General features: G+C 44.4%; 1 protein-coding gene across 1 annotated transcript in view; it reads left to right on the top strand.

Moving 5' to 3' along the window:
- Window positions 1–3,167: 3,167 nt before the first annotated feature.
- Window positions 3,168–13,475, top strand: part of MAOB (monoamine oxidase B) — a 113,983-nt gene continuing 103,675 nt past the window's right edge. The window contains exon 1 of the mRNA XM_063083606.1: window positions 3,168–3,268. Coding sequence (XP_062939676.1) covers window positions 3,223–3,268 — 46 coding nt within the window. The 5' untranslated portion in view covers window positions 3,168–3,222. The remainder of the gene's footprint in view (window positions 3,269–13,475) is intronic.

The raw sequence follows: 13,475 nt of genomic DNA, 5'->3' as shown, positions 1-13,475 counted from the left end.
TAATATCTGGTGAACTCTGTTCTGCACAGCCTGCGTTTTTATTAAAACCTCCTGTGGCATCATAACAGACTCACTGAAATATCCGTTAATGAAAAGCTGGACAGCAAGAAAGAAGTAATAAGGACATTTTATCTCTTTGGCAGTCTTCTAATAAAAAATGAAAGTAAGTTCATTTTAACTGATGAAAGAAACATGGATTTCATCAAGTTGAAAAGGCAAATAAACACTGTTGGGGCCGACAGCATTCTTCTGCGTTTCTTGGTTAGAGGTGTTGGGCATCACTCCACTGGACATGAATTAGGTTTATTGTAATTGTATGTTTTCATATTTAGTTTCCTAGGATTTGCATCATTTCTTATTCATAATGGCATATTTCTGATGATGAGCACAATGCCTGACATAGAGTTGGTGCTCAGTAAATTATTCTTGAATGGATGAATAAAAGATAATGCATTATCCTTTCCTATAGGAACTTATTATCTAGTTGGGAAGAGAAGACACATGCACACACAAAAATAAATGACGATGCCTATCATTTTATTCGTTGTTAATCATGCATTGTTATCATTTTCTTATTCACTATTAATTTTGTGGCATTTTTGATAAGTCCTAAAGGTGGTCACAGACGTTCTTGGTACCCTGGCCTGTGTCCATGTCCTCCAATGCTCCAGCCTCAGGCTTGCCTCCCAACTTAGCACTTGCTTTTCACTCCTCTTCCTCAGTGGATTGGTTAACTCCATTCATCCTTCAAGTCCCAGTAGAAACATCATTTCCTCCTGGAGGTCCTCCATGATTGCCTGGGCTAGGTTAACTGGCCCTGTGATATTTTCCAGAGCAATATGCAGAATTGTGCTTGTGATCACTCTTCCTGGATGTCTTCCCTGGTGGAGCATGAGCCCCGTGAGGGCAAGGGCAGCCTCCGTCTTGTTCATCTCGTCCCCAGGGCTCAGCATAGCAGGCGTTCCATAAACACTGATGTAATGAAGAGACAACTTCGAATTAGGGGGGCCTTGAGATAGGAAATGGGCTGTAGAGCACGGAGCTGCTTCAGGAACTGACGGGGACGCTGAAGCCTGGAGTGGAGGAGAATGTGCTCGGTGTGCGGTCCGTGGGCCTGCAGCACTGGCATCACCTGGAGCTTGTCAGAAATGTGCCTTCTCAGACCCCACCCCGACCTGGGTGACTTGTATGCACGGTCAAGTTTGAGAAGCACTGCTTTTCATCTGGCCACACGATGCAGAGGGAGAAGACAAACCTCGGGAGCTACTCCACCAAGGAGCCTGAGGGCCCTGAACAAGCCTGGATGACTGCCTGTGTGGGGGGACAAGGCGTGGCCTCAGAGACCCTTTGATGGCTCCTGTTTCCCCTACAACCAGGGCCTGTGCTCTAATTCAACCCATTTTTCACCTCACAGAGCACAAGGCACTGGTTACCTTTGTCTGGGGAAAATGCTGTTTGCCAGTGAGTTTTCTCCAGATACCATGGAACTCTGGTTCCTCTCCTGCCCGCGTGGCCAGTTGGACATAGAGAAGGGATGGTCAAGCTGCCTTGGACTCAAAGTCTTAGATGCTCAGGCCCCTGGCTGACTTTGCATTGCTAGAACCAAGCAAAAGAGATCCCAAACAGATCCGACAAAGATCCTCTCTATCCATCTCACCTTACCTGACACGTGATTCATTTGCAGGCTAGGTGAGGGGACAGAGTTTCCATAGCTAAGGAGCCCGCAGCTTCAGGACCCTGTGGACAGAGGTGGACCAGGCAGAAGATGGCAAGGAGGAGATCAGTGCAGGCCGTCTGCAGGGTCAGCCTGCTTTGCTCCCTGCATTGGGAATATGGGGTGGGCTCAGTGCTCAGGCACAGGGTCTGTTTTATACCACAGCAGTCACAGAAGTGCCCAAACCCTCTTCTAGTCAGAGGGCTGCCGAAGCTCAGGATACCTTGGTAGCAGGTGAATACAGGGAGCACGGTGGGATGAGGCGGAGGTTTGCTTCAGGCTCTCACCAATTAACCAGTCCTGGAGCCAGTCCCTGCCAGGCCTGCAGCTCCCCTGGCCTGAACAGAAGCACCTGGCACAGCCAGTTATTTCTTGAAAAGCCACTCTACATTGCTTCCTCACACTTTCAGTTCTCAGAGGTGGCTTTACTACTGCTCTGAGAAAATACGCTGTACCTCTTTTACTGCGGAGCCACGTCAGCTTAAACACCCATAATCTTGTTGAATCGTCCCTATGTTTGATTAAGCCAGGGCCCCCAGACCCATATCCCAGGGTCACAAAAATAATTCAGCTTGCTGCTTCAGGGGGCTCTGACTCTCGCCCTGCCCATCTAAGGCCTCTCCCTTGCGGCCACTAGTGTCCTAGGGTCCAGCCTAAACAGCTTCCACCCCTGCCTTACTGGGTTGCTCAATGTGCAGCTGGCTGTTTTGATCAGTTGCAAAAGTGGGGAAACAATAGTGTCTTTAGGTGCTGCATTTACAACGCTAGGGAGGAGCTCTCCTGAGTTAATCACGCAGGAGGAATGGGAACAGAGTGGGGGTTGGAAGGAGGGTGAGGTGGGCTGGGAATCCCACCCAAGTGTATGCTAAGAAACGGCAATACTGTGTGGTGGATCGAAATGGGTCTTGGAATCTTCCAATCTTCCTGGCTTTTTTTTTTTTTTTTCCTGACTTTTTTTCTTATCTTGACCACTTACTGCGTTGTCTCGCTTTCCTCATCTGTAAAATGGGTTGTTGTAAGGTTGCACAGGAATCGTGCGTAAAGCGCTCTTAGCACAGTGCCCGGCACCTGGAAAGCGCTTAATTAGTATGTCTTATTTGCTTCTTACCGAGCTGTAATTGGGGCGCTGGAGAAAGACACCCCAACCCGCCAATCTCCCAGCCCCCAAGCTCAAGAGCACACTAGGGAGACTGAAGGGAAAATATCATGCAGAAGGCCGAGGGGTGCTGGCTCCGGGAGGGACTCCTGTAGGCCCCAGGTGACCTCTCCTCCCAGGCGCCCGCCCTCCCCCGACTGGCGGCGGAGCTGCGGGCGGAGGCGGTGGCCGGCCGCTCCTCCCGGCCTGCGCATCGGCGGGCGGGCGGGGCTGCGCGTACTGGCGCCCGGGGCGGGCAATATAGCGGCTGGGCCGAGGCGCTAGTGCGCGGGGGCAGAGAGCTGCGGGCGGGGGCCGGGGCCCGGAGATCGGATCAGCGGGCACCGGGGCGGCCCGGAGCTGGGAGAGCGCCATGAGCAGCAAGTGCGACGTGGTCGTGGTGGGGGGCGGCATCTCAGGTCAGTCGCGGCTGCTCGCCCTCCTTCCTCCTCGCGCGCTCACTCGGACAGGTGGCCACCCGCGGCAGGCGCGCGCTGGCCCTGGGGCGGGGGCTGACCCTGGAGCTCCCAGACTCTCCATGCATGGACCGTTCCGAGGCCGCGCACTGCACCCTCCCTGGGGGGAAGGATTTGGTGCGTCCCTGGACCGAAGCCGGGGGCTGGAAGCCTGTTGAAGGTCTGGGGCCAGACTTTGGATTTCTCCCCTGCTAGGCTGTCAGGCCTGCGCTTGCTGGAATTTTCGAAGCAAGGGGAAAGGGGGCGGGGAGGCGTAGAAGCCTATTAGGGGGTGGCACAAAGGTCAGTCATTTGCTCCAGTGTAACCCGGATAATACACACCCTCGCTTGGAGCAGACATGCACCACAACATGTTGTCATCCTGGCATTGGGAAAACGACCTTGAACAGAAGGAAAGGGTTGGACCCTGGCCAATCGATTGCCAAAGATCTTTCAGACCCTCCTGATTCTCTGCCGTTTTTAATTGTCTTAGGTCTACCTGAGGCTGCAAGACTTTGCTGGCAAATGCCCCTTCTCCTATTCCTTACCAGCCCCCACCCCCACGCCAAGTGCAAGGTGGCCAAGCTTCAGCTTGGCTCTCTGGCCCAGTCCATGTTTGGCAAGGATGGGGACAGAGACTACTCCTTAAGCCACGGGGGCACGGGGCGGGGGCGCTGTGTGCACAGCAGGGGAGCTGAAAAACAGAAGCCAGAAGTAGGGATGGGGTCAGTGGCGGAACATCCTCTGAGGAGGGTCAGGCAGATCACGTGGGTAAGCCAAGCTCCCAGCACAGCTGTTTCACAGACCCCTGGGGATACTTTGGCCCAACTCCTGGGCCTCCCGGTGCTTGAACAGTAATTAGAGAACCCATGAATGTGTTGCCCAAGACTTGCTCTAATCAGATCTCAAGTCGCCTTCAGGAGCAGGGGGTCAGCCTTGCTACCTGTGAGGAGGACAAGGCAGGGGTGCCCTGACTCTCCTGTGCCTGGAGAGGAAACCAAGGTGCTGGATGGTGGGTGCTGACCCTGGTCCTGTGCTGCCTCGACTCCAGCCCACTCACCTTCGGGTCAGATCTCGGGCTACAACATCTGTGTAGCCACCTTTTTGAGCTCACCATTCCAGCCCCTCTGGTCGGAGCTGCGGGCACATAGATGCATAACCCTAGCATGCTGAGGTTGGCCAAGGCTGTGTATAGATTCAGTTTTCTTTCAGTATTTCTAACATCTTCCCTCCTAGAGGAACTTGGATCTAAAAGCATACTTAGTTAGGTGTTTTAGAAAATATTACTAAGTGCCTCTTGAGGCTGCCTTGCACAGCACCCCATCTTATGAAAACTGAAGTTTCTCTTTTCAGGCCCTCAAAGTCCTTTTCTTATCCAAAATATGCCTAAAGGGTTCCGATTCTTCGCCCTTTCTGACAAATACTCCAAGCCTTCAAGCTCACTCACTCAAATTATGCATGTTAAACCCATACAGGAGGGGTAGATAAGGGTTTAGCTGTTTTTACAAGCAGTGGTAAACCTCTACGTTCACCCCTAAACTTTGATCAAAACAAAGGACTGATGAGTAGATCTGCAATGTAAGAACATTACAATGAAATAGTGTAATGTAAGGACATTACATGGAAGAGGCATTGTTCTAAGAATCAAGAAAGCAGGGTTCCAAGGCCCAGCTTTCCTCAGTTGCTTTATCTGCTACATGGAGAGAACACCAGTTCGTCATAGCTAGACTACAGGGTCGTTCTGAAGGGCAAGTGAAATCATGTGTGTGAAATAGCTTTGCAAAGTCTGAAATATGGCACAAAGCCTCACAGAGTTTTACTCATTTATTCAAACAACAGGCATTAAGGGAGGGTGTGGTAGGGGATTAAAAAATGGATCATGTTGTTCTTGCCCCGGAAGACTTGTCATCCAAGAAGGGAGATGAGATACCCAAACGAGGACAGCACAAGCTAGAAGGTGGTGCGTGCCACCGGAGGGATCCATTCATTGATTCATTATTTATTCAGTCAATGAGCATTTTCTTCCTGTCCCACATCCTGTCCCAAAGGAAATGAAAGATGAATTATAGAGGTCCATTGCCCTTGGGACCCTCACAAGCTAATATGGGAGACAGAGTCATGTACAATTAATACTAATGACCTGTGATAGATGCTTTAGCAGTACATGTAAAAAGTTCTAGGGAAGGTGATTGGAGAGAATGTCAAAGTGTCTGAGAAAATACGGGAAGACTTTGCAGAGGAGGTGACATTTGAACTACATCTTATTTTTTTTATTTTTACGCCACGGGCTCGGCCCTGAACTATGTCTTAATAGATGAATATGAATGCACGAGGAGACTAAATGAAGAAAGCATCTTTAGCTAAAGCAGCTTATATAAAATCAAAAATATGTGAAAGAACATGGTGGTATGTTTAAGAAACCTTAAAAATTTACATGTGGAGAGTTGGAGGAGGGTCTGTTGGGAGACAAAGCTGGAAAGGTCAGTTGGGATGAATTGTGGGGAGCCTTGCACGTCATCCCCCCAAAGAGGTTTAGCTCCTTCCGTGGTCAACAAATGGCACTGATGATTTTTTATTCACAGAAGCGATGTGTGTCAAATGACTGGGGATATGGTGATGGTATTAGCAATAAGAGGGACGTAAAAAGAGAGAGCGAGCAGGTTTTGGGAAAATTTGGATGTATAGAGTTGGAAGTGCTGGGAAGACACCCAGGGAGAGAAATCCAGCAGTTGGAAATCTAGCAGGAAAGAAATTGGAGTTACAGATGTGTATAACAGAGAAGTTTTAGTTGAAGCCATGAAAGTAGATGAAATGACCAAGACCAAGAGTGTAGACTATAGCATTTTAGAGTTAGTAAGGTGACCGACACAGTGATGTTTAAAAGTCTCTGAATTCGACCCTGGTTTTTAAACCTTGGTAATTATTAAACGGGATATTCTGGTAATTCCCTGATAATTTTTAAAGCTGTCAGCACATTTTAATCATTCCTTTTGGGATCAGTAGAGATGTCCTGGGAGTGTAGCTGGCTAATATATAACTTTACTTTTTGATGTTTGAAAGATTCCAAGACGAATGGAGAAGAGTGTTCTAGAAATGTGTATGGCATATAAATGAATACCTAATGAAATCTCTTCTCTGGAGACTTGGCAGAGCAAATAGCATCTCTCACATAGAGCATCTGTCCTGGGTCTCAGTTTTGATGTTTAGGTTGGTGGAACCATGGGAACTAGCATTTGCAATTCTGGAATGGCTCTTGCTCAATCCCCCAAATAAAAACTAAAACAAGGCAATTCGGATCAGAAACAAGCAAATTTTTTCCAGGCTCGGGAGAGAAGATTTGGCCATCTGAGGATGGCAGGCATTTGTTTGAAATCCTTGGAAGAGTTGGAGCCAGGCTTCCAAATTGTCACCAACACCTGGCAGGTGATCTGTGTGGCCAGGAGAACGAGCCTGGCTGCAGGCTGGCGGGACTGGCCTGGGCAGGGAGCCCCGGAGATGGCTCAGGAGGGATGCTGAGTTGAGGGACGCGTTGGGCAGATATGGCCCATGTGATAATGGGAAAGCCTCCTCACCTGTAAAGATGGGCAACTTCCCTGGCTTCCTCCAACACACTCAAATGTTCTAAAAAATAATAATTGTATAGGTGTGATTGTAAATTTATATATCCCAGTCAAGGAGAGAATATAGAGAGGCTTAGGTCTACCTGAGGCTGCAAGACTTTGCTGGCAAATGCCCCTTCTCCTATCCTTTACCAGCCCCCACCCCCACGCCATAATGATAATGTTAAAACAGCATCGGCTTTAGTTGTGAGTCCTGTTTCCTACGCTTCCCTATTGTGTAACCTTAAAAGTTGCATAACCTCCTTGTTCCTCAGCTGCCTTATCTTTCGGATGAAACTCAGAATGCCTTCCTGGTGGGCCTGTTGCAAGGATTAGAAAGAACGCATGCAAAGGACCGTAAAGGATGGTCATTATGGCTTCGGCTTCTAGTTGCCTTACTCTTCCTTTTGGAAAATATACCCTTGTTTGGCTTCTGGGGTTTTTCAGTCTCTGGGAGCAGAAACAGGCATGTCTGCATAATCACTTCTTCATTTTCACCAACCAATGATTTCCCTGCATGTGAATCATATATAAGGTGCAATAGGATATGGGGTGCACGTGTAGGCATCAGTAGGGACCTGCCTGTTCCAGCTTGCCATGCCCCAGCCCCTCCCTTTATTCCCCCCAGTGGGGGGGCCTGAGGAGCTCAGGCTCACCCTGGGCCCTGGCACCCAGTGGGTTCCCCATCAGGAGGCATTTTTCTAAAAAAAAAATTTTAAATTTTTTTTTTGTTTATTTATTTTTTATTTTAACTTCTCAATATACATTGTAGTTGATTTTCATGTCCCTTTACCCGTTCCTCTTTCCGCCCTCCCTCTCTCCCTTCCCCCCAACTACATCCTATCTGTTCACTTGTCTTAATAAGTTCAAGGAATTGTTGTGATTGTTATGTCTTCTTCCCTCACCTACCATTCGTTTGTATATTTATTTATTTATTTATTTTTAGCTCCCACAAATAAGTGAGAACATGTGGTATTTCTCTTTCTGTGCCTGACTCATTTCACTTAATATAATTCTCTCTAAGTCCATCCATGTTGTTGTGCATGGTAGTATTTCATTCTTTTTTTTATAGCAGAATAGTATTCCATTGTGTAGATGTACCACAGTTTCCTTATCCAGTCATCAGATGATGGACATTTGGGCTGGTTCCAACTCTTGGCTATTGTAAGTAGTGCTGCAATAAACATGGGAGTACAGGTGTCCCTTCGACATGATGATTTCCATTCCTCTGGGTATATTCCCAGCAGTGGGATATCTGGGTCCTATGGTAGACTTATCCGTGATTGTTTGAGGAACCTTCATACTATTTTCCATAGAGGCTGCACCATTTTGCAGTCCCACCAACAATGTATGAGAGTTCCTTTTTCTCCACAACTAGGTCTGACCTTTCAAATGTTAGTTGTCTTATCATAGTCTCTGTTGAATGACATCTTAAATGTCATATTCTAGTTAATTTCTACTTCATGCTGGAAGTCTAAGCTCTTGATCTTATGTTAGTCATCTCTTATGCAGGGCATTTTTCATTCTGGTCTCCTCATCATCAACATTCATCAGAACTGCACAGTGGTGAAGGTGTCCTAGTAGGTCCTTAGTTTTATTTGCTCTCCTTCCATCCTAAATAATCCTCCCTTTTAATTAACCTCTTCAACATTTCTAACAATTTAAAAAATTTTGAATTTGGAATCCTGACCTTATCTTTTGGAGTCGGGGCTATTTTTTATTCCTGTGATCTCAGTTGTGTTTCTGTCTTAAATTATGTCATTATAATTATATGTCTTTAATTATATTTTACTTCTTTGGGTTATTTTTCAGTTTTCTACATTTAAGTAACAAGCTCTTTGGAAGAACTTTTCTTATCTAATAGGGCATCTTTTTCAGAAGGATAAAGTGAAGAATTAATACCAAATTAATTAATTTCTTCTTAAAAACTTTTGAGGAAATTTTGGTTATTAATTAACTTGGTATCCCTTTAAAAATAGATAATAACATATTATAAATGTTTAACCATGTCTTCAATGCTCTTCTTCCATATGATCTTGATAACTTGATAAATATTACTTATTACTTCATAGGATTGTATTATAACTTTTTAAATCAAATCTTCTATTGTTGAACATTTGTGTTCCAAATTTCCAAATTTCTGCTATTTTAAACAAAGCTATCATGAACCTAAATTGTTGTGCATAATTCTGAACATTTATTTAGGAAATTTCCAGAGATAAATATTGGCAATTATTTTAAGGAATTTAATAATAATTGCAAAATTGCCACCCCCAGAAAGTTTCACCAATTTACTTTATGGTGAACTTTTAATGATGGGCTTCTTAACCATTTCAGTAGGAAACCAACACACACCCCCAGAACAGTATAGAGAATATGACGATTGTTCACCAGTTTGTAGTTGTAATCTAATTAGGCTTTGTGTACTAGAAATTACAGATATCTTCAGTTTTGTAAAATGTTAGTGATGTCAAGTAAATTTTGCTCTCTACAACATGCAGGAAACTGATTTTTGCAATTTCTGCCTTATGCTTACCATTATTTACTAGGAACATATATTTTTATAGCACTTTTTAATTTATTGGATACCATTTATCCTGTGCTTCTAGAAGTTTGGCATCATTAATTAGATAACTATTGTATTTCAGTGCAGAAAAGAAAATAGGTCTTTAATAAGCCATTTTCTATGATTAATTATTTTTATCCATCTAGATAAGACATGAATATAGCCTTTGTCCATAACCTATTGTAACAGCTGATCAAACAGCTGTTTCATGTTTTATATTTTAATTTCCTCTCTAGTTTGTATTCAGATCCTGTGATAGGTTTTAATTTGTTTAGGAGACCTGTAAGATACAGTTGACTGTTTCATAATAGCCCTTTTATGCTATGCCAGTTAGTTGAAATCAAACAGCCCTTGTTAATCACCAATGATAAGCACACAAAAAGGCGTGCACTGTGAACTGTCCTCGGTTCATCAACTGCGTTTTTCTAGGTTGTTGTTTCTTTAAGGGAGAAAAATAAATTCGTTCATTCATTCATTCATTCATTCATTAAACCCTTGTGGAGTGCCTGATTTACCAACACTGGGCTGGATGTTGAGATATACAGCTAGTTAATACATGTGCCCATCTTTGAGGGGTACACCAAGCAGAGGAAGGCGGACATGTACAGGTGAATACTCTGAGGGGTGGTGGGTGCTGAGAAAGACATGTTTATCTGGCTCAGATGAGACAGAACAGAGGAGGATGGTAGCTTTGAACCTCAAGGGCCTCAGAGATACTGAAGGAAGATTTGGTGATAGGATTTATTGGAGAGATTACCAGCCAATTAAAATATTCTTCCTTAAAATATAGCTTTAAGTGGTTAAAACTTAAATCTATGTTCTAATATACATAGGGCATTGAAATTCAGTTTCACTCTTTGTACTGTTGGCTCTATGATGGTAGTGTAGTGGATGCTGTAGCATGCTGCGTGAGCCCCCTTCAGGACCTGCTGAGAGTGTTGGCTGCTGCAGGATCACAGCTGAGTCCCTCTCGGGAAATTTCCCTTGATTGAACGGAGCTGACTCACTGAAGAGCATGCCCCTTCCCTGGGGCATCCTGCAACTAATGTGGGGATATGAAGGCCTGGCCCCCTTGCCTCAATCCAGGATTACTATGAAGGGCCATCTCAGCTTCAGAGCTCCCTATAGAATTGACTGGTTTCTCCTTTTGACTGCATCTCTGCCCAGTCCTGCTTCCCTTACTTCTTTACCCCTGTTGAACCCTAATAAAACTTCTACATGCAAATCTGTCTCAGAGGCTGCTTGTCAGGGACCCTAATCTAGATAGACAATGCTTGAAGAGTGTTTTTGTTCTGCATGTCACATGATGTTGTTCTAACCATGAAGCTTCAGCTGGGGGTGGAGAAAAGGATTCAAGAAGCCACTAGGACCCTGGGATGGTGCTTAGCCTCATCAGTTATGGATAAACACTCTTTGGTGCCCTAAGAGCCCCCAGAGTAGGGGTGGAAGGTGGAAGCTGATCACCACACTAGTCCAAACATGCTCTGGGGAATCTCTTCTCTCACCGCTATGTGGCCTGATTCAAAGCTGAGATTCAGGACCTCTGATCTGTAAGGGCTACATATGTGGATTTCTTCCTTTTTTGGAGAAATCTGTGGCAGTGCAGCCAAGGGAGAAATTATGAAACAGACAACCCTAATTCGTGAAGACTGGATACAGAAAGTTGGGGCAAGCCACCTCTCCCAGTCCACCATTTTGGATCCAGCTCGGATTCTGGGTTCTTGGGAAAATAGCCCCGTTGGTGTGCACCTCTGTTCTTCCCCTAATCCTGCCGGCATTTTATGCAGCTTTCTGTAAGATTTCTCACAGTGAGTTGAAGTTACTGAAAGTGACTATAAAAACGGACGATGGAATTCCAGATGGCTGAGGGAGAAAGTGAGACTGTGAAGGAGCTAGCTGGTTGGTAGATTCAAGTGGAGAGATTAATAGATTGGAGGTCTTTGCCTGGTTGAGGGATGTTCGTATTACAGGGATTTGAGCAAGTGAACTAGAAGGATAAAAGATCGTCATTGTGAGGGAGTGTGCTGTAGGATTTGGGCAGGTGACCTTTTGATTGCACTTTTTGGAAATAATCATAATCATTGATAACATTTAAATAAGTTGTAACATTTTGAAAATATTTTGAATCAATGTTTCTGGAGATAATAATCCTCTGTGTGATTCAACAAATGATTTAAGAACCAGAGAAGGAATGTCTTTTTTTTTTTCTTTTTAACTAATCTGCTATTGGTTTTTACAGTTGTACAGAAGAAACACCTATCCATCTAGTCTAAGTTTAGAGATGACCAGAAGGCCCCTCTACTGGATCGAGAAAGGCAGGAATCGCACACTTTGGGTATTGCAGATCCTAAGTAGAAGTCTCTCTTAAAATTGCATGCATGTCCCAGGGAAAGGTTACCCCCTCAACTTCTGATTTGTTCTGTGAATGTTGTACAGCAGGATGAAGAAGGGACCCGAAGCAAGGTGCTCAGAGTCTAGCAGTGTGAAGCAGCTGGGAGACAAAGACAGACTATCTACGGCGCATTAGAAAAGTATAGAAAAAGGCAGAGACTATACATAATTCAGCATTATTAAAGTTCAGTGGGGACAGTACTTCGTCCCATTTCATGGCAAACCATAATAGAGAGAAGGAGAGATCAATCCTGTCATTCCCATGCCCCAGCCAACCAAACCTTATGGAGCTAGACTATTAGCATCATGATGTCATTAGCACTTTGAAGACTGTATTCTCTGACTGAAAAAAGAATAAGTGCATTATTTATGGCAGTGTCTGTAAAATGAAATTGTGGGCTAGTTTTAATCATGTATTTAGCTTCTTATATTTCCCGTCTACCTGAAATCTTGGCTGGCAGCATGCTGTTCTATCTCAGTCTGTCTGCTGCTAGTCTTTCATTTAGAAGACATTAACTGAATGCCTTCTACGTGCTAGATGCTAGGAATGAACAATCAGGAAATGGTTACAGCTTAACACATGCGCACACACGTAAGAAATGATGTGCAGTTACATTTCCTGTGCCTATTTATTGTTGGCTCATGCACAAAAATGCGATTTTTAAATGAAAGAAGCCTCATGGTATCTTGAAAGAGCTTACCTTTGGGCAAAGTCAGAAAGGATGCTAAGATCACTTTGGTTTTGGTTTGTAAGTGCCCTGTCCTCTGCTAGCTTTTTAAGTTTTACTCATAGCTGGTGTGAGTTTCTGGCCTTATGAGGGGTAAGTAGAATATCATGCATGCCTTCTATGTTATCAGAAATCTGCTGTACCCAGGAGTGGTCAGTGTCTGAAAGGAAATCACATGGCTCTCGTTGATAAAATGCAGAACATCCAAAATACACTGCCTGGGCTCTGCTCTTCTCCCCTTGTTCCTTTTTTTTCCTGATTTCATGAGGAATGTGTCCAAGGAGAAAATGAGTTTTCTGTAGATAAACCAGCCTGCCACTCTGCAATACTGAGCATCTAATGGACAGAACTGAGAAATGGGGAAAAGTACAAAGAGGGTGAGATGACAGTAAGGTAGAGAAGGCAAATGTTTGTGTATAGGAGAAAAGTCATCTAGGCCTTGTGCTTGCTTTATTTCTGGGTTTTAGTTTGTGAACAGAAGACTATGAGAAGCTGATGAAAATGAGAAACATTTTCTTTCTCCTACTGTGTTCTTTTAAACGTATATTTCAGCAAGCGATACCTTTTTAAAAATTTTAATTTACCAATATACAATGTAGTTGATTTTCGTGCCCCTTTACCAATTCCTCCTTTTCCCCCTCCCTCTCTCCCCTCCCCCATCAACATCATATCTGTTCACTTGTCTTACCAAGTTCAAGGAATAAACAGATATCTTTTAAATTTGGCTTCCTTCTCCATAGATGAATTCCTTTGAAAGGAGTATGTAGATTTAAATGTTGCTTGAGAGTAAATTTAAAATCAATCTTTAAAATTAAAAGCCTTATTGAATTTTAAATTTCCAATGAATATATATGTGTGTGTTAAGATGTTTGAATACCCTCTCTTAG

This window comes from Cynocephalus volans, chromosome X (genome assembly GCF_027409185.1).
Source record: "Cynocephalus volans isolate mCynVol1 chromosome X, mCynVol1.pri, whole genome shotgun sequence".
Classification (NCBI taxonomy): domain Eukaryota; kingdom Metazoa; phylum Chordata; class Mammalia; order Dermoptera; family Cynocephalidae; genus Cynocephalus; species Cynocephalus volans.
Note: the sequence above shows the minus strand (reverse complement) of the source record. Positions and strands in the feature narration are given on the sequence as shown.